The sequence below is a fragment of the Xiphophorus couchianus genome, chromosome 21 (assembly GCF_001444195.1).
Source record: "Xiphophorus couchianus chromosome 21, X_couchianus-1.0, whole genome shotgun sequence".
In the NCBI taxonomy this organism is placed as follows: Eukaryota; Metazoa; Chordata; class Actinopteri; order Cyprinodontiformes; family Poeciliidae; genus Xiphophorus; species Xiphophorus couchianus.
Genome location: NC_040248.1, coordinates 18,157,345 through 18,183,998, shown reverse-complemented (window position 1 = coordinate 18,183,998; position 26,654 = coordinate 18,157,345). Strand labels below are relative to the sequence as shown.

At 39.5% G+C, this 26,654-nt stretch overlaps 2 protein-coding genes across 2 annotated transcripts in view; one reads left to right on the top strand and one right to left on the bottom strand.

The window, feature by feature from the left end:
* The window catches only part of olfm3a (olfactomedin 3a), a 36,026-nt gene extending 18,447 nt beyond the window's left edge, over positions 1 to 17,579 (bottom strand). Inside the window, exon 1 of the mRNA XM_028005835.1 lies at positions 17,273 to 17,579. Coding sequence (XP_027861636.1) covers positions 17,273 to 17,341 — 69 coding nt within the window. The 5' untranslated portion in view covers positions 17,342 to 17,579. The remainder of the gene's footprint in view (positions 1 to 17,272) is intronic.
* A 5,619-nt stretch (positions 17,580 to 23,198) lies between these two features.
* Positions 23,199 to 24,976, top strand: LOC114137203 (piggyBac transposable element-derived protein 4-like). Its single transcript, XM_028005824.1, has 2 exons — positions 23,199 to 23,361; positions 23,454 to 24,976. Exons 1-2 carry the CDS (start codon positions 23,199 to 23,201, stop codon positions 24,974 to 24,976), a joined length of 1,686 nt encoding a protein of 561 aa, XP_027861625.1.
* The last annotated feature ends 1,678 nt before the right edge of the window (positions 24,977 to 26,654 follow it).

The window sequence follows — 26,654 nt, the reverse complement described above, 5'->3', positions numbered from 1 at the left end:
AACCAAACCTATGCAAGCTTTTTTTTTTTTTTTTAAGTGTTATGCTGTCAGATGTGGCAGCCACCATGTTTACTTGTGTTATTTTCATTGGTACAACTTCAAAATCAGGCTCAACTTCCCTTATCATGGATAATTAAATAAAAACATGCAAATCAGCAGCGTGCGTCGGAGGCGTGAAAAGTGATGATAATGAATGCCTCCCTGTGGACGACATGATTTGTTCTCCTCATGCAACATAAGTATTCTGCCAATTATACACGTCGCTTAATCTCTTTTCCGTTTGTCACCGCAGCGTCTATCTGTATGTCCCCCTGATTTCCCGTTTAATGTGTTTGTATGAACCTTTTAGTCTGACAGAATTGAAGATGTAGGAGAGTGACGAGGGATTGAAATTGAATGTACTGTATGGGATAAACTGAGGGATTTACTGATTACTGAGTCAAATATGTGTCGAATATTTGGCCACAACCATTACGTCCAAACTAAATCTCTTGTCTGCGGTGGATATGAGCAGGTCAACTTTGTAATTTAAAATAAATGTTAATATCGCAGCAGCTTGAAAAGGTATCTAGAGCTTTTCAACATTTTCACATTTTTGTCACATCATAAACAGAAATCTTGTCATAAAATGTGTATATTATTAAAATTTTATGTCAAATTAAAAAGGCAGGGAATGACAATGGAAGAAAATGGTTTATTCTGTATTTAGAGCCCTTTAGTAAAAAAACAAAAAACAGTGCAGCCAATTGGCTGTTCAGTTCAATGGAAGTTACTTAATTGGTCATAGTCACATCATATGCAAAATTTGACAACATTGTATCATATGTTTTCTAGATATTGTGGAGCCTTTCTAAGCATTGCATTAGGTGTGAATACAAATGAACACCACACTTTTCTTTGTAATTTTTTTTTTTGAATGTATCCTTTTTTTCCCACTTCACAGTTACTTCACTTTTTATTCCTCTGTAAAACTGATTCCACTGCCTATTATTCACATTTTGACATTAGAAAAAGTTGATGGAAACTGAAAAATTCTAAATAACTTCCTCAATTTCACAAAAAAAAAAAAGTTTCTCCTTTTATATGGTTTCTGGCTTTTCTGAGGAGATGGAGTTCTGACGCAGTGGACATTAACCTCACATGTCTGATAAGCTGTTTTTCTGCTGCTGGGATAGTTAGGATAAATTTCTTTATCAATGTCTCTGGACAGCGTGGAACATCGCCTGGACACAATCCTGAAAAGCGACATTTTTCTGAGATGTGTGGCCCGTATTAGTTTGCAACCTGTACTTCCTGTTTACTTACTGTTTGCGTAACACCTACATCTGGTGAAATTTGCGTACCGTGGCTGATTCGCTCCAAACTAGTAGATGGAAACACACCCAATACACATTTTATTTTGTGTGATATTTTAAAATATGCTGGAAATTCACAACAGTTCAATGGAAGCAATTACAAACAATACCTGTTTGTATGCCAAAGGACTATTTGAATGCAATATTTGACAGGATATAAAATTTCAAGTGTCACGAACAAAAATTCTGCATGAATCACGTTTAGCCTGTTGGCTGGACTTTTTCTGCTCCTTATACTTACACTGAAAATATACTTAATGTATATTTTTATTTAATGAGATGCTAAATCTTGCACAGAAGAAAAATCGGATTTATCATAGTCAAAATCGTCATTGCAATACTTAGCAATCGTATCACGATTCCATATGTTACTGACATGGGTTGCCAGGTATAATCCCACAAAATACATTAAAGTTTGTATATAAAAGTTGTGGTAAATGTATTTCCCTACTATATTATTTCTACCAAGTTCTGTAGTGACTCAGTGTTTGATTCGTTACAGCAGCACTTGAAGCTATATTTTTAAAAATGTTGTTCCCCATCCCCCCCGTTTTTCACTTGAGAAACTGGCAAAGAAATGATCCTGTTTATGTTTTTTATAGCTGCAATCATGATTCTCAGTGTGACTGTACCGCTGCTCTAAACAAATCTCTGCTCTGGCATAGACAGCCTCGGCCCTATAATTTATAATATAATTTCTTTAGGTATTTTCACACGGCCAATTCGATCTGCGGTTCTGCCACGGGATCATTCTGGCAATTTGTGAAAATTCTCAGAGGATTACCTGAGATGAGATTCCAAGGATAGGATGGGAGAAGAAGATGATGAAGAAGACAAAGGATGAATGCCAGTGGCCTTGGCAAAAATCTGTCTCTTATAAATACACCTTTGATAAACAGTGACAGGTAAAGGACTCCCTCTGCAGTAATAGTGTGACCCGCAGGCAACAAATCGTCTAATTTTGATAAGCCGCTGTCACTGTTTTGTTATGCTGGTGTAAAAGATGAAGTGTCACACCTTCCTTGCCGCTGAGCCAGGTCATTAAAGAAGAATGAAGGTAGCTTGGCAAATAATTCACACAGCAGCAGCAGCCACAACGTTACAAGCCTTATTGCTGCTGTCACAATGTTTGACATCTTGCCATGTATGTTGGGGTATTAAAAAATGAGAGGTACATGGAGCTCAACTTGATGAAATGAGGCATTTTGTGAGACATCAATTCCTGTTACGTCTTTGTGTGCGTAGCAGATCTTGACGCGCTACTGTTTTACATAGTGCATGCGCATTGGGATGGCAGGTGCAGAGGTCACAGGGTTGCACCGCATCAGGGCACCCCAGAGTGCAAAACGTTTGCCGTGTCGTCACCACTCCCTCTTATTGTACTGTGGTGATTCTTGACGATGAAAGAAAGAGTTCAATAATGAGAGTTCAATGCTCTATAAAAACGTTTGTACACAATATCCAACTTTTCAGACTGAAAGCTCTGAATGAATGGATGTCAATAAGGTTTTTGAATACAAATATGTGCCCATATTCTTTATTCCCCCCCTTTCTTATCTAAACCTTGAAAATACTCAATTAAATTCCATGAATGGCTTTCAACAAAAGTCTAAATTTACAAAGTGGCTCGCATTGTCGACAGATCAGGAAGAAGAGAGTTTTAATTGTTAATGCTTTTGATAGTTATGTTTTTTATGAGCCGTTTTAAATATTTTATGTATTTCTCCGCTTAAATGTGAATGTTGATATCTGTAAAAGGTGCTGTTATCTTGCCAGATCCTTCTTGGAAAAGCAATTGTAGATCTCAACAAGGGAGATCTTTGTTGAGATCTCCTTTGTTGAGATCTCAATTATAATAATTGTATAATTTTGATAAAATTATTATATATTTTATCAGAATGCATAAGAACCTTATCTCTAGAGGTTGAATAATTATAGCAGAACTAATTGCACAATGGGTCCAGCTGCCATTGATTGGAGACATTCCAAGCATTCTGCATGAAGAGCTGAGTGATTCTTCACCAGTGCAGACAGAGCATCTGCATATAGTAGCGTAACATTAAATAGTATTTAATTGCATAAATTCCATAGCGGTGGTGGATAGCAATTACATAAGTTGGTGACAGATGTGTAAGAAGGTATCATTTACCAAAAGGCATGATGACTTCCTATGCAAAAAGTCTTCAAATCCAGGCCTCAAGGGCCCGTGTCCTCCAACATTTCACCGTGTCTCTGCTTCAACACACCTTAGTCAAATAATGAATTTGTTAGCAGGACTCTGGAGAACTTAACTGCATACTTTGGAAGCAGTTAAGCCATTTGATTTAGCCGTGTTGGACCAAGAGCACATCTAAACGTCGCAGGATAGTAGCCCTTTAAAACCTGGATTTGTGGATTCCTGCTGTACACGGATGAAATGTAAGACAATTATGTAAAAATCTGATGAAGGTAGGCTCAACCCAGTTCCAGCTGAAATGTTGACATCAATTCCCTTCAACATCATCTCAAGTCATCCGTCAAGTCAATTTCTTACACATGTCTCCCTGTATCCCAGCAAAACATAGCAGTGCTCTGACAGGCAAAGTAAATTAGTTGGATTTTTGTACTTTTCATTTTACCTTTCTCTGAATCTGGGTTTGAATTAGCTAGTCAGTGTTTGAAATTGTGCGATACAGATGTTTTAATTACACTCAAAGACAAAATCAGGGTGGCAGCGACTTCCACAAAGCTAAGTCTTGATCACAACAATGCTGCCACGCTGCCTGGCATAAGACAGAGGCCCTAAACAGATGCTATCGCTCCAGTCATTTATCAAGCTGTCCAAGCAAGAAGCCACCAGGGGAGAGGAGGCCCGTGAAGTAGTACGTGCACGTCGCTACTGTAACTGATGATCATACCACTTAAATGAGTTAACATTTTAGCTCTAATGGCAGGGGGAAGATGAACTTGCATGTGCAGCCAGCTCTGTAACCACAATGATGCGGACATCTAGGACAGCAGTGACAAATGGTTACACCCATGAGCAGAGGAGCAACAGCAATAATCCCAAGGCTGGGAAAAAAAAGCCACAAGAAGACACTGACAAAGAAAGAGCGAACACTGTTGAGAGGTGGGGAGGGTGGGACAACAAGGCAAAAAGAAAAAGCCATCTTCTCTGTCAGATTTGACTCTTGTGAAAGGCATGCGGGGAGATTAATTTCCTACAGGCGTGCCACCTTCCCGCCTTTTCTGACCTCGGCAAAGAGGAGATTGAATAGATAATTCTGCTGCACCTCGGCTCATTCCGGCCCAGACAGTCTCCGAATGAGCTGCCGTATTATCTTGTTCACACTCTCGCGCGTCTTCTCTAGTGTGCGCTTCAATGAATTCCTGGGGCCTGAACAAGACGACGTGTCAGTCAAGAGCACCACGACGGATGATAATGAAACAGTCATCAAACATTATCGGTGAGGTAAAGTCGGTGGGCAGCTCCGGGCCGTGCTGAGTGGCACACTGCAAGACTCGAGCAGAATACTAAGCAACTGTCAACGCAAACTTATTAAGGTGTAAGCAAAGATAAACAACGAAGAGCTTCTTTGTACCTCAACGTCTTGCCACTAATTGTTGGTGTTGGTCTGGGTTAAATGTCTGCTTCACAGTGTTTTGCTGAAGTACATAAGCTGAAAGGAATAAATAAATAGCCTTGCAAGAGTTATTGTAATTAAATCTTATGCACGGACGCGTAGGCGGTACTTTAAACTAGAGATGCAGCAATGGGGATTTTGTGCCCGATTTCCAATCTCTGCTTTATGTAAAGCTTTGACTTGCAGATACAAATTTTAAATAATTCAGATTTCTCTTTAGCAGCTACAGGTAATATTCACAATAATTTTCCTAGCCCACCTAGCATGAGAAGATATATGCCATGTGTAAGAGAGCAGAAGCTTTAATTGAGGGTTTTAATAACTACTTCAAAACCCCCCAAAATGAATAGTTTTTAAACCGAGTATAGCATTTTATATTAGCATTTAGAACATTAAACATAGTTAGCATTAGTTGCATAGCAAATAACAACTGCAGTGTTACTTATCAACAATGTAGATGTTTAGGCTAACTCTAAAAATGTCTAGAAAGCCAACATAACAACCTATGTTATGTTGAACGTTCACAATAAAAAAAGCAAATTTGCTGTAATACTTCCAGACTTCCTGTTGTCTGCTGAAAATCCTGTTTTCTCTTTTGTGTTAATTGATTTCAACACGTTGTACTTTATTGCAGCAAAAACTGCTGACATGTCACAGTATTTTATGGCATAAACACATTTTCATTTTAAAATTAATTCCTACATATTTGTCGTCCTTCTGACTTCATTTGAACTAAAAACAGCCAACTGTGAGTTTTCTTAACTCAGTGACAGCCCCCACATAGAAGAGTGTTGGTGGTGCACAATCTGGTAGAGTTACATATAGTGCATTGATTAACAAAAAAAAGATCAGATTTTTGAGTTTCAAAGTGTCTTGTAAAGTGTAAATCAAACAACTCCAGTCAGAGGCTGATTTTTTTAAAGTCTCCTGTCCAGCAACATGCCACTCAGAATTGTTGTCTGGTTGTCAAGGTGAGACCCAACATACTAGGAGTAAATATACAGTTCATTAAGGTTTTTGCTATGATGCTGCACTTAATATATAAACTAGATTAGAAAATGTTTATTTCAAATAGTAATGGAATCTGAGACAGAAAAGAAAGGGGAAAGAAAGGAAGGCAGGGCGGAGAAATAGTTTAAAGGTAATGGAGAAGATAAGAGTAGAGGAGAGAAAAAAGGACAGAGAGAATACAAGTCAGCACCTAAAAGTCTGCTGCTACTCCTGCAGAAAGAGAGAAAAAACTGAAACCACAGCAACAAACAACTGCATATACAATAACATCACTGAAAAGTACATGCTACAAGTTAATACATCATGAATTTAGTGACAACTGCAGTGCAAATGAAAACACGCTAATATCAACACCTGTGTGGTTGTGTATGTAAGGTTTCTCCATTCAAATGTTCAATGGAGAACACAACAGCTGATTTCTGTTTGCATCTCTACATAATACCAGATCATTTCTGTAATTACGACTCCATCTCATGGTGTAACGCTACGCTGGACAAAATCTCTATAAGTCGCTTGCATGTGTTATTGCAGGTTATCTCAGTTTAACAGAGATACATGTTGGAGATATGTATCTCCAACATACATGCCACGTGGCATGTAGACGCACAGATTCAGGAATGACCAGATTTTATAAAATGTTGTGTCAAAGGTTGTTCACCTGATCATCTTTTTTTTCTCTTGGCTCTCAAAGAACCCTTTGAAATTCTCTCTTTCTAATTACATTCTGCAGTGGTGTCAGTGGGATGGAAAGCTAAAGCTGCCTCAGAGCCTTTTAACTACACCTCCGTCTCGATCTGGAAGCAAGACGACGTCTGTTCCTTTAAATACAGCTTTTAGCTAGTAAATACCACCGCATTAATATGATCAGCACATTCCAGCAGGCCCTTTGAAGTTATAGAGCAATTTATTTGCTTCAACCGCTTTCCTTTGCTTCACAGCAGTTCGAGAGAACCGAATAGTTCTTGGTAAGACGTTCATCAAAGTGCCCAGACTTGTTGCTTCAAATAAAAGAGAAAAAACAATCTGCAAGTACAAACATCCTTTTAAATGCCCAGCAAAGCTTGCTAACTAGTTCATTGTGTTCTGTGAGGATAGCAGAGACCACGCTTTGCTCGCTGGTCGACGAAATGGTGAAAATTCATCTTCAGCGTCGATTTCATGTGCAGTGATTATAGAGTTTGCAAAACAATAACTTAAGAAACAGGAAATTTATTAAAGCTACGGCTTTAATGGAATAGTAATTAGCTTCCCAGAAATACAAACCGAATTTGAAATTTACAGCTGTTACCTTTGGTATGGCAGTTTTTAAGTCTGAGACTTAAAGGTGTGTTTAAGGCTGGGATTTTAATGTGGCATTGTGATTGTGTTAATTGATTTCATAGATTTCAATACATTGAAAATTTTGGCACAATTAATTGTATTTGTCTGAGGCGGGGAGGGAAGAATGGGGTTTCCATACAAAAGTCCCGAGCCGGAACCTTTGCAGCATGTTTCCAGTACCACCCATTAATCTGACACACAAACAACATCTGCAAACTAAACGATGCAGGCTCTTAGTCCACCGGGGGTTAATTGGACAAGGCTGTTGTTGTGTGCCAGTTGTGCTCAAAGGAGCTAGTCTGCTATTGAAGCTATTCAAGTCTAAAATTTGTTCTTTTAATTGGAAAAGAAAATGTCAGCGTCCATAGTTCCCACTTCTAAAGAAGTATCTTTTAAAGGGAATGATCAGGGATTCCTAAAATGCTTGAAAACTGATTGGGCATAAAAATAGCACTTAGCACCAATCTAATGGTTGAAAAACCTAAATAAATTAAAAACTAAGAATATTTTTGTTGCTGAGCTCATACGTCCATTCAATAACTTATAAATTGTAAGTGTTCTTTTTATCAATATATGGTTTTAGATTAAACAATAAATAATTAATAATCCAGTCCCACTGTTAGTCTCAAATTCTGAAGATATATAGCAATTCTTCTATCAAAGAGAGGGAAAGAGAAAGAGCAAGAGATCTGGATAATTGTGGATATTTAAGGTATATAATTGTAAAACTACAACCAAACAACAAATTATTCAAATAATCACCACCAAAACATTTTCTGCTTTTAGTTGAGACTGTCAAAAACCTTTAAATTTTATACAAAGTTGAAATAAACTCGTCTTCTTGTGCTTCTGTATAAACCCCTGCATTTACAGCTACTAAGTAGGTTATTTTACATTTTGTCCTCATTACAGTAACGAATTAAAAAGTCTCCTGCGGCTGAAGTACAGAATAAATACATGGAGGTCACAAATGGCTTTGCCTCACATTCCAGCCTTTTAGCTCCCTTGAAGTGATATCTATCTGATACGGAGACTTCTTGGGCCGTAATTACAGTCATCATGGAGAAGGAGAGAGCTCTAACTGTGCCCCTGGTAGTTTCAACATCACGTCACAACTCCTGTAATTATGGCTAGACGTGTTATTATCGGAGCCGCATTCGCTCAGCGGAGTACAAAGGAGTTAAGAAAATAAATAAATAATGTTTAAAGCATCACATTCGTCATTTAAATCAAAGCCGCATTTTGTAATTACAGATATTCATACTGCCGATGTTGATGGATCAGTTTTCAGATGAGTACTTTCAGGTAATCATTTTCCTGTCGGTTTTGCGGCCTAACTGTGTTGACAAATGGTTCAAAAGTGACATCTTCAGTTTACCTCCCGGGTGAAAAATAGTCGCGGGAGAAATGAGACCTTCGGCATCTTTTAATTTGTTGCAAACCCAGACAAATTACCCCGGGCACGTTATCAAGATAAATGCTAATGCGAGAATGAAAAGAACATCAAATATGCAAGAAATGGTGGCAGCTCGAGGTAGGCGATGCCCCCTACGAAAATTACTTCAAAAGCACCCTGTATGTTTGAAATGAATAACAAGCAACAGGGCCCTGTATTAATGACAGGGCGTCACATTAACTCTGTGTGATCTTTCCTGTCATGGCCACACTTCATTTCATGTTTTGTTATTTTTTTTGTTTACGTGATCAGAGTCTCATTATGTGACCTAAAACCTTTCAGTGGAAGCGGAGGCTTAATGCCGCTGCCTTTTGTGTTTAGATGTGAGCCTTTTCTGAGAGTAGCGTGTTGCGTGTGCCTGCCACCTACTTACAATGGCTAACAAGAGGGCAAGTGCCTACACAAATCACCCCGTCCTACAGGTGCCGAAGCCCAATCTGTGAGTGAAACTATGTGGAAAGACTCAAATCATCCACGCAGTGCTCATGTTCAGTGCTGACGTAAAGTGGCTTTACTTGCATCCCCACCAGGCTAAGCTTTGTTTGTTTATTTAATTATAAGGCACTAGTAACTGTGACAGCAAAGAAGGGTTAAAGAGTCTCTTTGGTGAAACAGTTGGAAGTGCAATAGCAGCAAAGTACAGGTGTCTATTCACTAAAACTCTTGAAAAACTTCCTGTCTTTACCGCTTTAAATGCTAACAACCTAATATAGTGACAAGTCATGCAAAAAAAAAAAAAATTAGATTTAAAATGTATTTTGTTATGTTTGCCTTTTTAAGACTTTATAGCCGGTGTTGAAATATTGTTAATTGTCTTCCAATAGCATAATTACATAGTGATACTTTGACATTTTCTGTCAACTTTAAACATTTTTTTAACTCAAAAACACATTGGCTGACTGCCCTAGCATCCCTACCAATGGACTTGGCAGGTTTTTTGGGAGGAGCCTTGAATATGTTTTGCTTTGAAGCTCTGGCTGTGTGTTTAGGACTAAAGATGAATCTCTGCCCAGACTCAAGTCCAACAGGGCTTCACCATATGTAGCCCCGCCCATCTTCCCGTCCATTTGAAGCGGCTTTCCTTTCAAATTCAAATGGAAAAATACTTAACTGATCCCTAAAGAAAATGTAATTGTTAAAGAAAAGACTCTCCATCATGTTATGCTGCCATCACCATTTTTGACAGTGGGAATGGTATATTCAGGGACTTGTTTGTTGCTGGTTATCTGTCACACATAGTGCTTTGCAAGTTGGCAAAAAAACTTCGTTTTCATGTACACTTGCTGTGGCAAACTGCAAATGGGAGTTTTTATGGTCAGATGTGTGGAAAACACGACTAATACATGTGGATTTTGGTATCAGCTCCAGAGTTACTACGGACCATTCAGCTGTTTCTCTGACTATTGCTCTCCTTCTCCTGGCCTGTTAGTTTAGACATATTTTTTCTGTTTTCAGATAATGGATTGACCAGAAATCTGGGCAATATTTAGTATTTTGGGTATTATTTGATTATTGAACTGTGCTCTAAACTTCTCTACGACTTCTTTGACCTATCTGATGTGTTTCTTGGTCTTCATTGTGCTGCTTGTTAACTAATGCTCCCTAACAAACCTCAGAGGTCTTCACAGAACAGCTGGAGTTTATTAAACACAGCTGGACTCAGAGATATCAGATGAAACACGAATGCAACTCATAACTTCAAAAATGAGAAAAGCAGGAAGCCTTTGCCTTTCACTTCACGTTAATGCGTTTCGTTGTGTTGGTCTGTCATATCAAATGCCAAATATGCTACAGAGGATGGATTTGTTTTTACTGTACTTGACACTTTACCTGATGTAAGAGAGTTCAGCTCAACTACAGCATGAAAGTCATTTGAATAATAAAGTAACATTAGTCAAATGGGCAAAGTACGTCAAATATATGTAGGTCTATAAACATTGCAGGTTCAGAATCAATGAAAAATGATTACAGTCTTATTACACAGTAAAACTTCTGTCTTTAAAAGTTATGTTTTGACCTTCATTATTCTTTTACTAGTGCTTTGCTTGCTTTGGAAGAAAAATGTGAAAGACTGGATAGAGATTCCATCAATTTCAAAAGAATCAACATCTCATACCAGTGAAAACAGACATATTCAGTAAATTGGAATCTTATTGAAAATGTCATATTATTCTCAAGCCTTTACTTCTGGCCAAATAAATATTTCATTTACTCCTGCTAAATAAACATTTACATCAGATAAATACAAAATACAAAACATTTTTGATACAGAAATGTGGGCTTAATGAAAGATTAATACCTTCTTAAAGGGTTTTATATTCAAACTGTACTTTATTATGACAAATGTGCCTCATTGAGTCACATATTCTATTTTATAAAATATGACTGTAAAGTACAAATAAACATGCAGCATTGTTGTTACATGGGATTTAATCTTAATCTTGTGTATCCAAATCAACACAAACTTAAAGCGCAGATTTAAGTCTTTAAAGTATGATATTAGCGTCACGTCACCAATTATGTTTGATTTAAACAACAAACTGTAAAGTGCATTTACTCCTTGAACACTTTACAGTACAATAAACATCAGCCTTATACACCACTGTGCAATAAAGAGCCAGCATTGTGCTAATTAGCTGCTAATGTACAAAATAACCCATGAAACACTGGCATTTCCATTAGCTCAAAACTAATTTGCCAAAACCCACATGCAGAACGAAAAACATCTCTCTCAATACTTTATAACATTCAACATCAAGTCACCACGTTGGGCAATACTCTAAGAAGTAGTTTTAGGGTTAATTTAGCTTGCTTGCTTCAGACGGTGGCGACAAAGCCCGTCACTTCCGGTTCACTGTTAAGTCACTTTAAACCCTGTGAAATAAACTGTAGCGGCCCCTAGTGGATGAATAGAGCAGTAGGGTACCCTACCCTACATCTGACCTTATTTAGCTAAATGTAAAGTAGAGTGTGGCTGAAAACTAACCCTGCAGAACCCTAATAAGGGGAAAGCTGTTCAGAGTTGACAGGAAGATGAGTAGCGGTAAATAGAAAGGAATCTTGACACCAACCTTAAACATACAGCCAGAGGTAAAACAGAATTTACATCAAAGCTTTTCTGTGTATTCCAATGTACAATACCGAAATAAAAATCTTTGGATGGAATAATGTACCTTCCTGCACTATTGAGACCCGAGGCAGAAATGTGAAAATGTTGTATAACAAAACTAATCAAGAAACATCCAACACATTTTCCATAATGTATTAGAATTGTTGTGATTTTGCTTTGCCGCACCAAGGTCATGTTAGCCTTGACCTATTGATTTAAAATTGGGCATTGCATTGTCATATTTCTTTTTAGAAGTTAAAGATCGACAGAAAGAACTTTTTAGTCTGTTAAAAATCTGTCAAAGGGAGCGTATCCAACTCAACAGAAGAATGTTTCATATTTTAAAATTCATATTTTAACATTTTGCTGGAGAAATAACTTTCTTTGTCAGTGTGTTATGGGCATACGATGTTTCACAGGATGCCTGGAGTATGTGCTTGGAAAATAGACCAAGGCAAGGACTTTTTTAAACCCAACTTTCTAAAGCAAATTAAGCTTCACGATGAAAAACATTAGATGCATTTTAGCTTCAGCCCTTCTGCATACAAAACTTTAAGTCATCGGGGTGTAAGTAGTCTTTAGAGTCGCTATTATGTGGTGTATTTTCCCCTGACAAATTTACACAGAAATAAAAACACAACTGCATATGAATGTTCACTGCAAAATTTGACTAAATGCTTCACAAACGTTTGCATTGTCTAATGACATCACAACAGGCATCAGGATAGAACTGATCAGATGGCAGCGGAAACCTACTTTTTGAGAATTTTTTTTCAGCAGGCATTCTATCTAAATCGTGTGTTTCATTTGAGTCGGAAGAGGTTTGACCGTACACATTTGGCTTCGACGATCCCCAAGCCCTGACAGATCAAATCCTGCTGCGGATGGTGGAGCTGAAGCAAACGTGGTTGATTATCATAATTGTCTTCTGAACTTTAATCCATACAAATCTGTTTATGTTTCCAGTTTGAATCTTTCCATCTGATTGGCCTCCTGGCATCAACATAGTTATGTGATTTGCCAACAAGGGACACTGCATGCAGTCTGAACTCTCATTTGAACAGCTTCTCTCTTCCTAGCTGCTAAGCGGTGGCATTTTTACCCATCTGTTTTAGATTTGAGTGATGGTGGCCTTTTGGTCTGTATAGGAACTTTGACTGATGGCAGTCTTTTCTTTTTTAACATAATACATGACATAAGTCCCATAGAAGTTGGCCAGTATTAACATAGCAGTAATATTATGGTTTGCTGTCGATATGGACCCACATTTTCATAAAGGTGCACCAGTTTTCAAAATGACCACTAAAGATGTTTGATAATAAATGGTCCATTTCATAATGCTCGGATCCACCTCATAAACCACTTTATTGCTGCTAAATTTTCTAGGATTGTATGAAATGTTTTCAAATCAAGCACTACACTAATATCGCAATATTTGTGATATATTGTGCAGCCCTAAGGTATACAGTTCTTAACTGTAATAAAATCAGTAGCCAAATTGTGTAGCATGTTAGGGTTTTGTCATTACCTTGACATTATACTCTATTAAAGGGGTATTATGTATTTTCCAGGAACATAGTGCCATTTTGTAGCACAATCAAGTAACTATGTTACCTTCAGTTGTAATCAAAATGTTCTCTGTATAAAACATGACATAAAAGAAATTTAACACCTTGAAATTGGGCCTACGTCTCTTTAAGAAGCTCCTGCTCTGTCCAGCACTCAATTTTCAGCACGCCATCCTAACAATTTAAAAGTAACAGACATGAAGAAGGAATGCAAAAGACACATATTTTTTGTACTACAATAATCTTAACATGCGCAAAAAAGAGTAGGAAGAAGTAAGAAGTAGGGGTGCACCGATTGCAGTTTTCTGGGCGATTACCGATTACTGATCTTCTAAAAGGCTTAAGATACCGATTTTGGCCGATATCAAAATTTTTTTTTTGTCTGAAATGTTGCTCAATATAGCAAGAAAGTTGTTGAGTTCGCAACAGTGGGGTCACTATTGCTTATTATAAATGTGCAAATATAACTTGGAGGGCCGGTCTGTCAGTCAAACCTTTCTCACCGGAGAGCAAAAGAGGACAGTGGTTGATTCTTACACATTTGCCAAGCTAGATAAGATCGGTGGATAAGATCGGCTTCATGTGTAAAAATCGGCTGATCACCGATCTCCCACAATTAAGAAAATCGACACCAATAAATCGGTGCACCCCTAGTAAGAAGCTTATGAACTCCTACCCCATAAAATCATACTATGTTTTCAGATGGACCCTCATTATTAAATAAAAGAACAACAACATATGCTTCTCATGGTGGCATAAACAACCGTTCTTAGGAGCATTGGACTGAGAAGTAGTTTGTGTGTCCCACAGAACACCCTGCCCTTGCAACTTCCGCCCTTGCAGTTTCGCCAGGTATTCGCTCTTTGCTGCTGCTAGTCTGAAGGAGCTGAGCGAGGAAGTTGCATGGGCGAGATGCTCTGTGGGACTGCAACTCCATGGCAGAGTTTTGGGGGTAAACATTTGGGCTTTCATGAGTGAATAACATTATGAAATGACAAAGTTTACAAAACTTGTTCGTACATAACACCGCTCCCTTTAAGATTATCTGTCTCCAGGGGCGTGCTGTGGTGGCGCAGTGGGTTAGCACGCCCCACATTTGGAGGCCTTAGTCCTCGACGCGGACGTCGCGGGTTCGACTCCCGGTCCCGACGACCTTTGCCGCATGTCTTCCCCCCTCTCCTCACCCTCCTTATCTGTCTCCTTTAACCACATGTCTTCCAGTCACAGGAGTAAAACCTTAACTGTAGTTATGATGAGAATAGTAACTGGGTCCCATTAGCAGCCACTGTGCAACTATCCAGCCGGCCCAGATGATAGGGGGGAAAACATCTCCATGCAAATATTCCATTATATCCCAAAAGCTCTTAAGGAATCTTTTATGAACAGCGCAGCAGCAATAGATGCCAAACCGAATCACCACAACAAAGAAAGATCCATACCATTAGCTCAACATATACTCCCCTTTATTTCAGAAAGCGGCTAGTTAAAATGCTCTCCTAAAATTGCAAAGCTAAAGCTTGTGTGAACGGCTGCAGGGGTCGTTCTGGGTCATCCGCAAACACATACAGCTAAATGCCGAGAAGTAATGACTGCCACCCCTGAACAAAGCCTCCTGTACAAGGCCTGACAGCCCGAGACTGACAGCTTAATCATTTCCAGCTCTGTATAATACCATGAAAGGTTCGTCTTCCCAGACAAATCGAAAACACCGAGGCTGAAAGGCTGAAGCAATTTGCATGCAGCTCTAGATAAAATAATGTATCCTTTTTTTTTTTTTTGCCTTAATGGCAGCTTGGCAATTATTATCAAAAGCCGATGAAAGATAAAAACTGTCTTCATGGAGCCAACAATATGCACAAAGATAATTGCATAGGGATAGTTCACCGAAAGTAATTTCACGACTTTCTTATGAACTGAGAACTTTAGAAATCCATCTAAAATATCAAGACCAAATGCATTAGACAAGCACCAAGCAGTAACGGGTAGAGACGCACCAATCTGTCTGGCCGGCGGAACTGATTAGCCGATTTTGTCTAGATAGCGTCTGATTTGGGAACAATGGGTCAAATACTAAAAATATAAAACATTCTTCCTTGTATTTGATTAAGCAGTCAAAACTGAGAAATCCTACCATTTCCAGACAGTAAATGCATCAACCAATGTTGTATGTTGATAATGTCTTAGAAAACAGATTGTAATCGAAGGGAAAAAAAAGGTTTGGAATATATATCTTATAGTACATATTGTACAATTAATATATATTTTAGTTGCTTTTCTGCACTTTTCCCCACTGTTCTATGTTCTTAATTATTAGAATCGAGAAAAATCTGTATCAGCCAAACGTCAAATCATTTTAATACCAAAAGAAAAAATAAAAACAGTCCTGAACTGTATTTCCTCCCAGCAAATGACATAACGCATGAGCTGACTAACAAACTAGTGACTACTGACTAGTGATTAGTGCTCTAATTGATTAGTCACCAATCTCTTAATCAAAGAATCTGATTTTAGAGAGTGAATGAGCAATTACATCTTCACAGAACTGTAAAAAAATAAAATAAAGGTTTAGAAAACTGGTTTTAATTCTGTTTTTCTGCAAAGGCAGAGAAGCAGAGCGACGATATCTCGGATTCACTGAGTGGACAGCAGCTCCCCCACTAATCACTATCTCACAGAGACCCTGATCCCCAAGCAGCACAGTGTCCCTCCCATTTATCATATGCGACTTTTTGTTATTGCGCTTTAGTCTTACCATGATCTGAGCATGCATCTCCATTGCCAACAAAACCGCTCAAGGTTAGGTTCAAGCAATAAGCCAGCATCTTGACAGGAACAGGCAGACATAAAGATGAATGTGGTTTTTTTTTTTTTGTGCAGGGTACTGAGACTGTGACACAAAAGCATGACAGTGCAGAGCATACACACAAGCCACATAAGGTATTAATGCATTGTAAAAAAAAAAAAAAAAGGAATTAATGGTAAAATCTTGCAAAATGCTGCTGCCAGAAATTTACTACAAACTACAAACCCCCTGTATGTCACAGTAGAATATAGTTCATTTCATTTCAGTGTGATAGTTAATACCTTATTTTTGTCTAATGCTAATTAAGCTTCAAATCTGACAGATTGAAATGAGATGATGATGTACAGTAGAAAACCATCACATCATTTTCTGTTTCTTTAAATCTACAGAAATGTGATACAGAAGTGTAATCCTGATTATATGTAATTTTGCTTAGTTTCAGGAATTTGTCCAACTCCTTTTGCCTAACTGTAATATTGAATGTCTTTTAACATAAATTAGAGTTTGGGGAGTGGGCGGGTGAAAGTGTAGCTTGATCACTATCAGTTATTATCAATTTTGCCTTTTCACAGTTTCTTTACAGTTATTTTTACAGACATTTTTTAACAGTGCACAGGTTATGTTGGAAGATGGAGAATCACCATTGATGAAGACAGTCACTATTACTAATGTTGACGTGCTTGTTGCTTATTCCTATTCACCTATTTTATTTTTTTACATATTTCATTCTTACAGAAATACATTCAGTCTGCCTTTTCCAGAACAAATTAGGAACCGTGCCACAAAGCCAACATCCCAACTTTAGATCTACTAGTCAAATTAAATCAGGGTAAGCCAGTAATGGTAACAATATCTAGGAGTTCTCAGTTGAGTTTGGATCGTCAGTATAAAGAAACGAGCAACGGCGCATCGCTCCGAATATCAAACTCCAACATAAATGGCAGTAAGTGCAGTATTTCATTTGTCATTCAGGAGGAACAAGTGTGGGGCAGCAGACGGGGCAAAATCTAGGAAGAAGCAAACTCACCATGGACGGATAGAGTCCGAACACGGTGAGGGAAAGGAGCGGGTACAGGACGCTCAGAAGGACCCTCATGCTGCCAGGCTGCGGGCGGCCACTTTCCTCCCTGGGTCCTCGGTCCTTTCTTTTTTCTTTTTTTTTCCACGCGGAGCTGCTGCCTCGCGGCGTCTTTGTTGTTGTTGGGGTTTTTTTTTTCTATGACCGAGGAACCGCAGAGAGCGCGCGCTGACAGCGGTACGGAAGCCACGCGTTCAGCGGCATCACACCCACCGGTCCCCGGTGCTCTGTCTGGAGGCGGCGCCGAGGAGGGGGGAGGAAAAGGAGGAAAAGTTTGAAGTGGGGGAGAAATATTTAAATATTTCAGTCCTTATGTGGACTGCAGGGGAGGCGCACCAAGTGACATCACTAGATAGATAGATAGATAGATAGATAGATAGATAGATAGATAGATAGATAGATAGATAGATAGATAGATAGATAGATAGATAGATAGATAGATATTTCAGAGAGTAACACAAATAATCACATAATTATAAAATGGAAGGAGAACTATAGAAAACCATAAAAAATAGACAAATGTGGCATGGATTTGCATTCAGCTTATTTTAATGTGACACCCCTAAATAAAATTCGGAGCAACCCCGTATTTTCAGAAGACCCCTGATTAGCAAATGTAAATAACGAAAGCGTAATTTAATCTCAGCTGTACTGTGATGCCCTTGAGAACAGCCTCGTGAAGGTAAAAGTATATACAGCAGACAGGTCGAAGCATTTTGTCTTAAGAGAATGGAACAGTATGGGACAACTGCAAGCATAGCAAGACTCGGTCTTCTGCCTTAACCCACCTCTCGGGTGGGGAAAGCATGAGTAAGACAGTCAAGAGGACTTTGGAGGAACTGCAATTTAGTTCAGGTGCAACAATCTACTGGCAGGATAATAACTACTTACCTACCTGCCTACCTAACCACCAACCTACCTACTTGTCCTCCTACCTGCCTGCCTAACTAGCTATCTCACTACCTATATCTATGTTTCCACTTACTTACTTGCCAGCCTGCCTACCTACCTCCATAACTACTTAATATAATATATATATTTCCAGAAATGTTCCACAGCTTTAAAATACAGGCACTGTCTGTTTAGAATATTTAGGAAATCTTCAGTTTTCAAATATCTAAGTGAGCTAAATGGATCCTATTTGGGTCCAGCTGAGAAACCAGCAGAAATATTTTTCATTGAGTGCTCTCTGGCATGATAAGAGGCAGAATCGTCCCAGTAATTGTCTATAACTAGGTAACTGATCTCTGGGTATACGTACATTCAAGTTTCCATGTGCAGTTGTATATTTCAATGTCAACTAACATCACATAGAAGTTTGCGTTCTCTCAAAAAGTTAGGTAAAAGGGTGAATATTAAATTTTGATACTCGTTCACTGAACACGCCAGCATTCTCTCTCCTGATTTTTATCAGCATAGAATATTTGCCTGCTCTTTCAATTTGTCAATATTGAGATAATTTACTATGTACTCATCATTGAAATATTTGAATTGTGTATAGACACATTCAAACATGCAAGAATTTTTTTTTTTTTTTCTTTTGACGCAATTAATTTACACATATTTTTAATAGCGTTTGACTCTGGTTCAGTATTTTATTGCTTTGATGTTATGTTGTGTTTTTGTTTTCAAAGTCTGTTTTCTTGCTTGAGTCAATGTTCCTTTCCCTGTTTTTTTGCTCTCCAAATCCTTATTATTGAATCATCCCCCCTGCGTACAGTCAACAGTTTAGCTCCCTCAATGTAATCGACACACAGGCCAATCAAACACACACACACACACCCCACCCCACACACACACATGCATTCCTAAGGAGAAAAAACAACAACAATCAAGCAAACATACAACAGTGAAGGAAGATGGAGTAGCCAGAGAGAATTCACTCACTCACAAGGATAACATTCAGATTCCATGTTTAGACCCTCTATCGTCTACGGGTGCATTCACACCCGCCCTGTTTGACCCTCTCTAATCGAACTCTGGTCAGTTTGTCTTGAAAGTCCGGCTCGTTTGGGGAGGTGTGAATATGCAGTCCAATTCTGGTCCTCCTAAAAAGCTGAGTCTGTTTTCGGTTTAAATGAACTCTGGTGCAGTTCAGATGCATATGTGAACGCATAGCCACTCCAAAAGCAGGACGCTTACTATCACCCAGGGCATTCTGGGTAAATTCTACCAACACCATCTTGTGACTCTAGCTTTATTGCGAGAAATGGGCTATGGTTAAAAAGAAATTCTATAACCAATAAAATCTGATGCTACTTCATTTTTGTTTACATTTTGTGAAGAAGGAAGTTGCGTTCATGTCTTCTTCTGTGGTTCTTGGCGTACGATGCATAGCTTCAGACGCTCCTATGTGGTAAAACTATGTCTATTTATTTACAACACCCTTTCAAATATGATTTTTGTTTTTACTTTTGATGCATGTGCGCATGGTTTTTTATCATATTTGGATACACACAAGTAACAGGGATGCTCATGTTTTAGCTTTAAAGCATTTGGTTTTCTGCCTAAAGGTGGCCAACACAAACTACAAGATGTGTTTAAACCACCGCGCATCGCTGGGCAAATTGCCGCAGAGATTGAAAGTCTCATGCCCTGTGAAAGTGAACTCAATCGTAAAACCACAAGGATGTGAAACAGGCTTGGTGACAATAAAAACCATTTGGAGATAGAAAGAAAACATTTCTCCCTACTCTGTGGGAGGGGAAGGCAGCGAAGAACCCCTGCTTCCTCACGACGCTCGATCTGCACCGTTGCTGAGGGGGCTTTTTATTTGGAAGACTCACGCTTGGTTTCCCTGCTGCTCTGTGGTTACATTCATGACGTTTTTGTGAATATCACAGGTCTGTCGTATTCATGAAACCAGTCGTCAGTGGAGCAGCAGAAAAGGGGGGCATAAGATGCTGGTTTAGGCTTCCATGAAACGCAGCCTGGGGATTGCTGCGAGATTCTGTAGCAAATAGAGGACACTCTAATCTGGTCATCTACAGTATAGTCTGAAGCAACAGTTGTACATGTTACCTTGTATTGTTGATCTGAATCTGTTAAAGCTGAGCTGTGTAACATTTATGGAAAACATGATTTGTACATATTTGTTGACGGTGTTACTTTGTGTTGACATTATAACATGACACAAATAATCTGCAAACGTTTTGTGGGCCATCTGTAGAAATACACCACTTAATCTGAAGCAACCAATCAGAGCCAGGAGGAGGATCTTAGCGCTGTCAAATACCCTCATGTGCTTTACGCCCTGCCCCTTTCTCTCCATTAGCTTTGCTGGTTTCTCACACCAGAGCCGAGGTAGCTAGCATAGCCACAGATGACAGCCGGTAAACAGTTTTCCTGGAACGGTAACTGGCTTATCCGCCATAACACATTGAACAGCACGTACACAAGAATGACTGACAGCTCTAAGATCCTCCTCCGGGCTCTGATTGGTTGCTTCTGATGGGGGCGCTGCTTTTCTGCAGATGGTAGCACGACAACAGGGAAAAGGCAGAAGAGCTTGATTTTTTTTTTTCACAGATTATCTGTTATTCTGTGACAACATAGTGACAGTTGAAACAAGTTTGTCAAAAAACATGTTTATAAAAGTTACATACTGCAGCTTTAATCTATAATTACTTTTCGGTCTCCTCTTCTTGTTTGGTTGTGAACAAAGCACGTTTTTTTTTTTTAACAGAGAGATTGCTCCTTTCTTGTGTTTCTAGGCATATTTGTTTAACGGGATGTGACGTTTTGCTTCATGAGATTCCTGAAATGTTTTCTTTTGATTTGATCGTTTTAAAATTCGGAGGTGGCGGGGAATCTCCACGCTCATATTTGTCTAACTTGCATCATTAAGTACAGGCAGGAACTTCTGAGCTAAAACAAATGATCTTTCAGACTTTTATTTTTTTTTTCCGTTAATACAACGAAAAGCAGCAAAGACAAAAATAAAACTGTATTAATGATGCATATCATCCCGTGGTGCGTCACCTGACAAAGAACAACAAAAACAAAAACCAAATGTTGGGAAAAAAAAATCTGAAAAGAAACTCTAAAACACTCCATCTTGTAGAAACAAAATCCAGAACACGTCCTGTACGCACTCACAGATCCTCACTGCTCTCAGTAGCAGAAGAGTATAATAATACTCTCGTGCTCCAGAAAGACTGGACCAGGTCCTATCGTATTTCTTCACTGAATCTTGTGGACTGCATCGCAGCTTTTCCTTCTGTAAACACATCATTACATCTCTCACCCACCAGACAAAAGATGGAGGTCGAGCATCCTTCCAGTTCAAGAGTATCACCGTGCAGACAGGCAAAAGCAGTTATATTACACTGAAGAGAAGCACGTCTGTTTGATATAGCACTCAAAAGAAAAAAATAAAATGCTACAAACGGGGCACGATCCAAATCTTTTTTTACAGACATGAGAAAGCGCCTTAAAGATAGCAACCTGGTTAATCACGTAAGACGCTACAAGACCAGAACATGTGACGAGTGGCGGCTGCTGGCTGACTGCGCTCGGTATGATATGTCTTCCTTTGGTTAAAGGAGCATGGTGAAACATTTTAAATGAAATACGGCATATATAAATAAGAGCATGAATGAATACGGCTGTTGCTAAGCTATTAAGCCTCGTCCATAACCTGTGCTCCCACATCCTATTCGTAGGCTGATTTAGCTTGTTTACGTGTAAGCTGACACGTCAACGACCTTCTAAAATCAGGGTTTTGATTTTCTGAATAATCTTTTCCTTAAACAGTAATGTGTGACGTCTTCCAGACATCACTGAACATGAGGAAGTATTTTTTTAATCGTTTCTGAACCATCTTTAGTTGTTTTTTTCCCCCCCCCTCCCCACAGCCTTCTCAGCAAACATACTCTTTCACAGAAGCTGCTGATATGCAAAATGCAAACGTTTCGGTTGAAATGAAATGCTTGTTGCAGCTTCTGTGTAATTTTGTGTTCAGAATGTGAACGTATTGAATGCTTTCATACTGTTTTTTTTTCTGCCTAAAAACTGCTGGTTAGTCTGTTTTATCCGCAAATATCTCAGATCAGAATGGCAGCCTGGATTGCTCCTCACATATTTTTTTTGTTGCTTTTTTTCTCCTCCATACTGTGTGGAACTAGTTTTCCATATTTCCAGGTATAAATCTCCACAACCCACACTTGGAGTGGAAGTGTAAACCATCGCTCCTGAGCGACCCAGACTAGATTACATCGCGCTTCTGCCGACTCTCTATTTCATACACCAGGCTCGGATGTGATGCCACGCGTCTGGTTTCTTATGTTTTGTTCGCAATGTGACGCGACGTTCCCGCCGTATCGGATATGTTCTGCCGGGGAACAAAGCTTTCTTAGAGTACGTCAGATTTAGGGTTCTGTTTGGCCAGAAGCTTTTTCAGTTTTGTACAAAAAAAGAAAAAGATCTTTTTCTTGTCCTGGCAAGAAAAAGATTCATGTCAGTATCTTAATTAGGCAAGAATAAACTCTAGTCCTTGTGGGGGAAATGATTAATAGGACTACCAGGATTTTGAGAAATTCCTATCTCTACCAAGAGGGGCCAGATTGGGTATCTTCCTAGAGCTACCGAGAGAGGGCCAAACTGGGTTATTAGCATCCAAATGTGGCCAAACTGACGACTCTGAATGGTCTAATTAGCATCCCTGTAGATGAGCAGGGGGGAGGAGAGCCAAACTCACTACATCAACTTTCACAGCTGATTGTCCTTGGAACAGGATAGAAATTTTGAAAATAACTACTTCTGGTGGTTCCCAGATCTGGGAGACTTTGCACATGCAAATTTGCATGCTGCCTTTTGTGCTGTGGAGTATAAATATCTGGACATTCACTCAGCTTTTTAGTTTGCAAGAATCAAGATGGGGAAGAGGACACAGAAGCTGATGAATGCTGAAGAGGCTTTGGAATTACTTATGCAGAATTCCAAGCCTTGGGATTCAGAAGGAGAAGATATAGATGAAGAAGTCATAGACAAAGAAGACCTAGACGCTCAACCGGATTCGGACTCTGAGCTCTCTTCAGGTTAGTTTTCTCAACCTGCTTATTTTATTTTCCTGACTATTTTGTTATTTAGAAAGAAACAAAAAGTTGATTTGAAATTGTTTTTCTTGCAGATGAGGAGACTCTCCCGCTACCAAAAAAGAGAGCTCGTTCGGGGAGTGAGCCGACAGAGACCACGAAGGATGGTACAGTGTGGCGGCAGGAACAAGTGGGGACACATCTCCATTTCACTCCAATTGAGCCGTACGCCAAAGATGGAGAGCCAAGCGCTAAGGCCAGTCGAAGCATCCGGAGTCGCCTTCAGAGCTTCCTCTGTTTTATTACTCTGGAGATGCTTCGTACCATTCAACAGTGGACCACCCAACATGCAAGTCAGGAGCAGCAGGATTGGTTCATGGATCTCTCGGAACTAATGGCATTTATTTCAGTCATTATCTTGCGGGGGCTGACCAAGGTTCCATCAATATGTGACAGCTGGTCAGCAAACCTGGGAAACCCAATGATCATTTCAACTATGGCCCGAAACCTCTTCCAAAACATCATGCGACACCTACGCTTTGATGACATGTTTACACGCCGTGAGCGAGCGGAGACCAACAGGTTCGCTGCAATCTCTGATCTTTGGGAATCGTTTGCCGCTAACTGCATCTCATCCTACAGCCCTGGTCGACACATCACTGTTGATGAACAGCTTTTCCCCACAAAAACCCGCTGCTGTTTCCTTCAATACATAGCAACAAAACCGGACAAGTTTGGCATCAAGTTTTGGGTGGCTTGCGACTTGAAATCAAAGTACATCTGCAATGTCTTCCCATATCTTGGCAAGGACCCCAGTCGTCCCAGCGGGGAGAGACTGTCCGAGACTGTAGTGATGAGGCTGATGGAACCGTTCATGGACAAGGGCAGAACTGTAACCACGGACAATTTCTTCACATCACTGTCACTTGCGCAACGACTGCGTAGCCGGAAAACCACCATCCTCGGCACAGTCAACAAGTGTCGCAGGGAAATTCCACAATCCACTAAACGTAAGGATCGCACTGAATTCACCACTCAGGTGTTTTCAACCTCTGATGCCACGCTGACTGTGTATGTGCCCAAAAGGAAGAAGGTCGTTTACATTCTCAGCAGCATGCACAGCGTGGTTGAGACTGAGGATACCACCAGAAGAAAGCCAAACACCATCAAACAATATAACAAAGCAAAGTGCGGTGTGGATGTGATGGACAAAATGGTGCGGGAGTACAGCGTGCGTGCAGGAACACGGAGGTGGCCAGTTGCCGTGTTCTACAACATGATTGACATGGCAGCACTGAATGCGCATGTGCTGTATCAGGCATGCACTGGGGTGCAGGAGAGACGGGTGGACTTCCTGGTGGAGCTCGCAAAAGAGTTGGCTAACTCTCATGTGAGTGAGAAGAAGGTGTGCAAGGAGCAACTGCTTTGCCAACAACCTGCCACACCCAGCCCAGGCAAAAGGGCGAAGTGCCAAATCAACCGTCGATGCATTAAAAATAGTACAAATAGGAGATGCGTTGACTGCTTCAAATACGCATGTGGCAAATGCAGCAAGCCCATGAACTGGCAGTGCCAGATGTGTGCCGACAGTGCAGACAGTGCACAGAATGAGGGCTGAAATGCCACTGTGCCTATTGCAAATAATTGCGGAATTGTTTTATTTCTTGTATTTTTTTTTTATTGTTATTAATGACAAAAATAAAAAGCATTCAAACAAATAACAGTTGTTCTTTTGTATATTTTTTTTGTATATCTTCTGTATCCTCTTCTCCATCCTGCTTCTTGCAAACTAAAAAGCCTCTTGACCTCTTGACTTAGACACAAATACATCTGGTACCTGTCTGTAAAATTTCTAATTCTCCATTTAAAATATTAAAAATAATTCATTGTGCTTTTTTGCTAAAATAAAACTAAGCTAAATATAACATATATATAATCTTTATATTATATAAGCAGGGAAATTACTTCGCTTTTGCAGCATAGAGAATAGAGACTATCTACAACTTGAAGTTGTAGATAAAATAAAATAAAGAAATAACATGAAATTTAAATTGATTAGCACTAGGAGAGGGCCAGGTTTTCGATTTCTCCCCAGACTGGCTGAAACAGGGCCACAAGACCCTGTCCAAACTGACGACTCTGATGGCTCAAATTAGCCTCCATTCATCCATTCTTCTATTCTTCTATTGTTCTATTGTACATGTGGTCGTTGACCGTCAGGCCAGAAGGTAGGGATGTGAATAGTCCATGTTGGGGGTGGGTATCTATGATACCTACAACTAGTCAGTTTAGTTTTGAAGCATACATGAAGTGTTTTTGGAGAGATGTGACCTTTTGCAGCTGATCCATGATGTTGTGCTGCATTATCCAGGTCATTTTGCCAAATGTACATAGAGTTTGCAAAACATACAATCTGTTTCAAAAAGTATGCAAAGGTTTTTCTAAAAGAAATGAGTAATGTTTCTCTTTGAAATAAAGCTAAGAGGGTATAAAATGACAGTTTAGAAATAAACTAACCAAATTAATTGTGTTGATCCACCTCAAAAAAATCATGCAAAAAGTGTAAGCAAAAGAAATCTGGGAGACTTAGCACATGCAAATTTGCATGCAGCCTTTTGTGCTGTGGAGGATAAATAGGTGACTGCTTCACCTATTTAGTTCACAAGAACTAATGGCATTTATTTCAGTCATAATCTTGCAGGGGGTGACCAAGGTTCCATCACTATGTGACAGCTGGTCAGCAAACCTGGCAAACATGATTGACATGGCAGCACTGAATGCACATGTGCTTTATCAGGCATGCATTGGGGTGCAGGAGAGACGGGTGGACTTCTATTTTACTGTCAGTCCTGCACTTTATATTTTATATTTAGATTTATATTCATATTTTATACTGTATTTTATTTTACTCACAACATTGGAACCTCAAACATTATCCTGAGCCGTATGCAACGAAATTTCGTTCTGTATACACCCTGTGCATTGAAAATGACAACAAAGTCAGTCTCCCTCCTAGTGTTTTAACACTAGCATGCCAGAGAATTTCGACCTCCCCCTGTAGTCCTGAAAGAGAGACAAAATACACTGAGTCCAAAATGCAAAAAGCTGATGATTCCAGTAATGGCCTTATTTACATAACTAAGGCGCCTCTTCACACCCTCTCTTGGAGGGCCAAACTGGCCCCTCTCTGGTAGCTCTAGGGACAGGGCCAAACTGGCCCCTCTCTGGTACCTGGACAAAGATTCCCATTTTGGGATTCTTTGGTAGTTCTAGTGTTAAAAGAATGAAATCCTATC

Excerpts from the sequence above, each read along its gene's own strand:
- LOC114137203 (XM_028005824.1), top strand. The coding sequence starts at position 23,199 with ATGGGGAAGAGGACACAGAAGCTGATGAATGCTGAAGAGGCTTTGGAA. Across the intron at positions 23,362-23,453 it reads GGACTCTGAGCTCTCTTCAG|ATGAGGAGACTCTCCCGCTA; the intron begins GTTAGTTTTCTC and ends TTTTTCTTGCAG.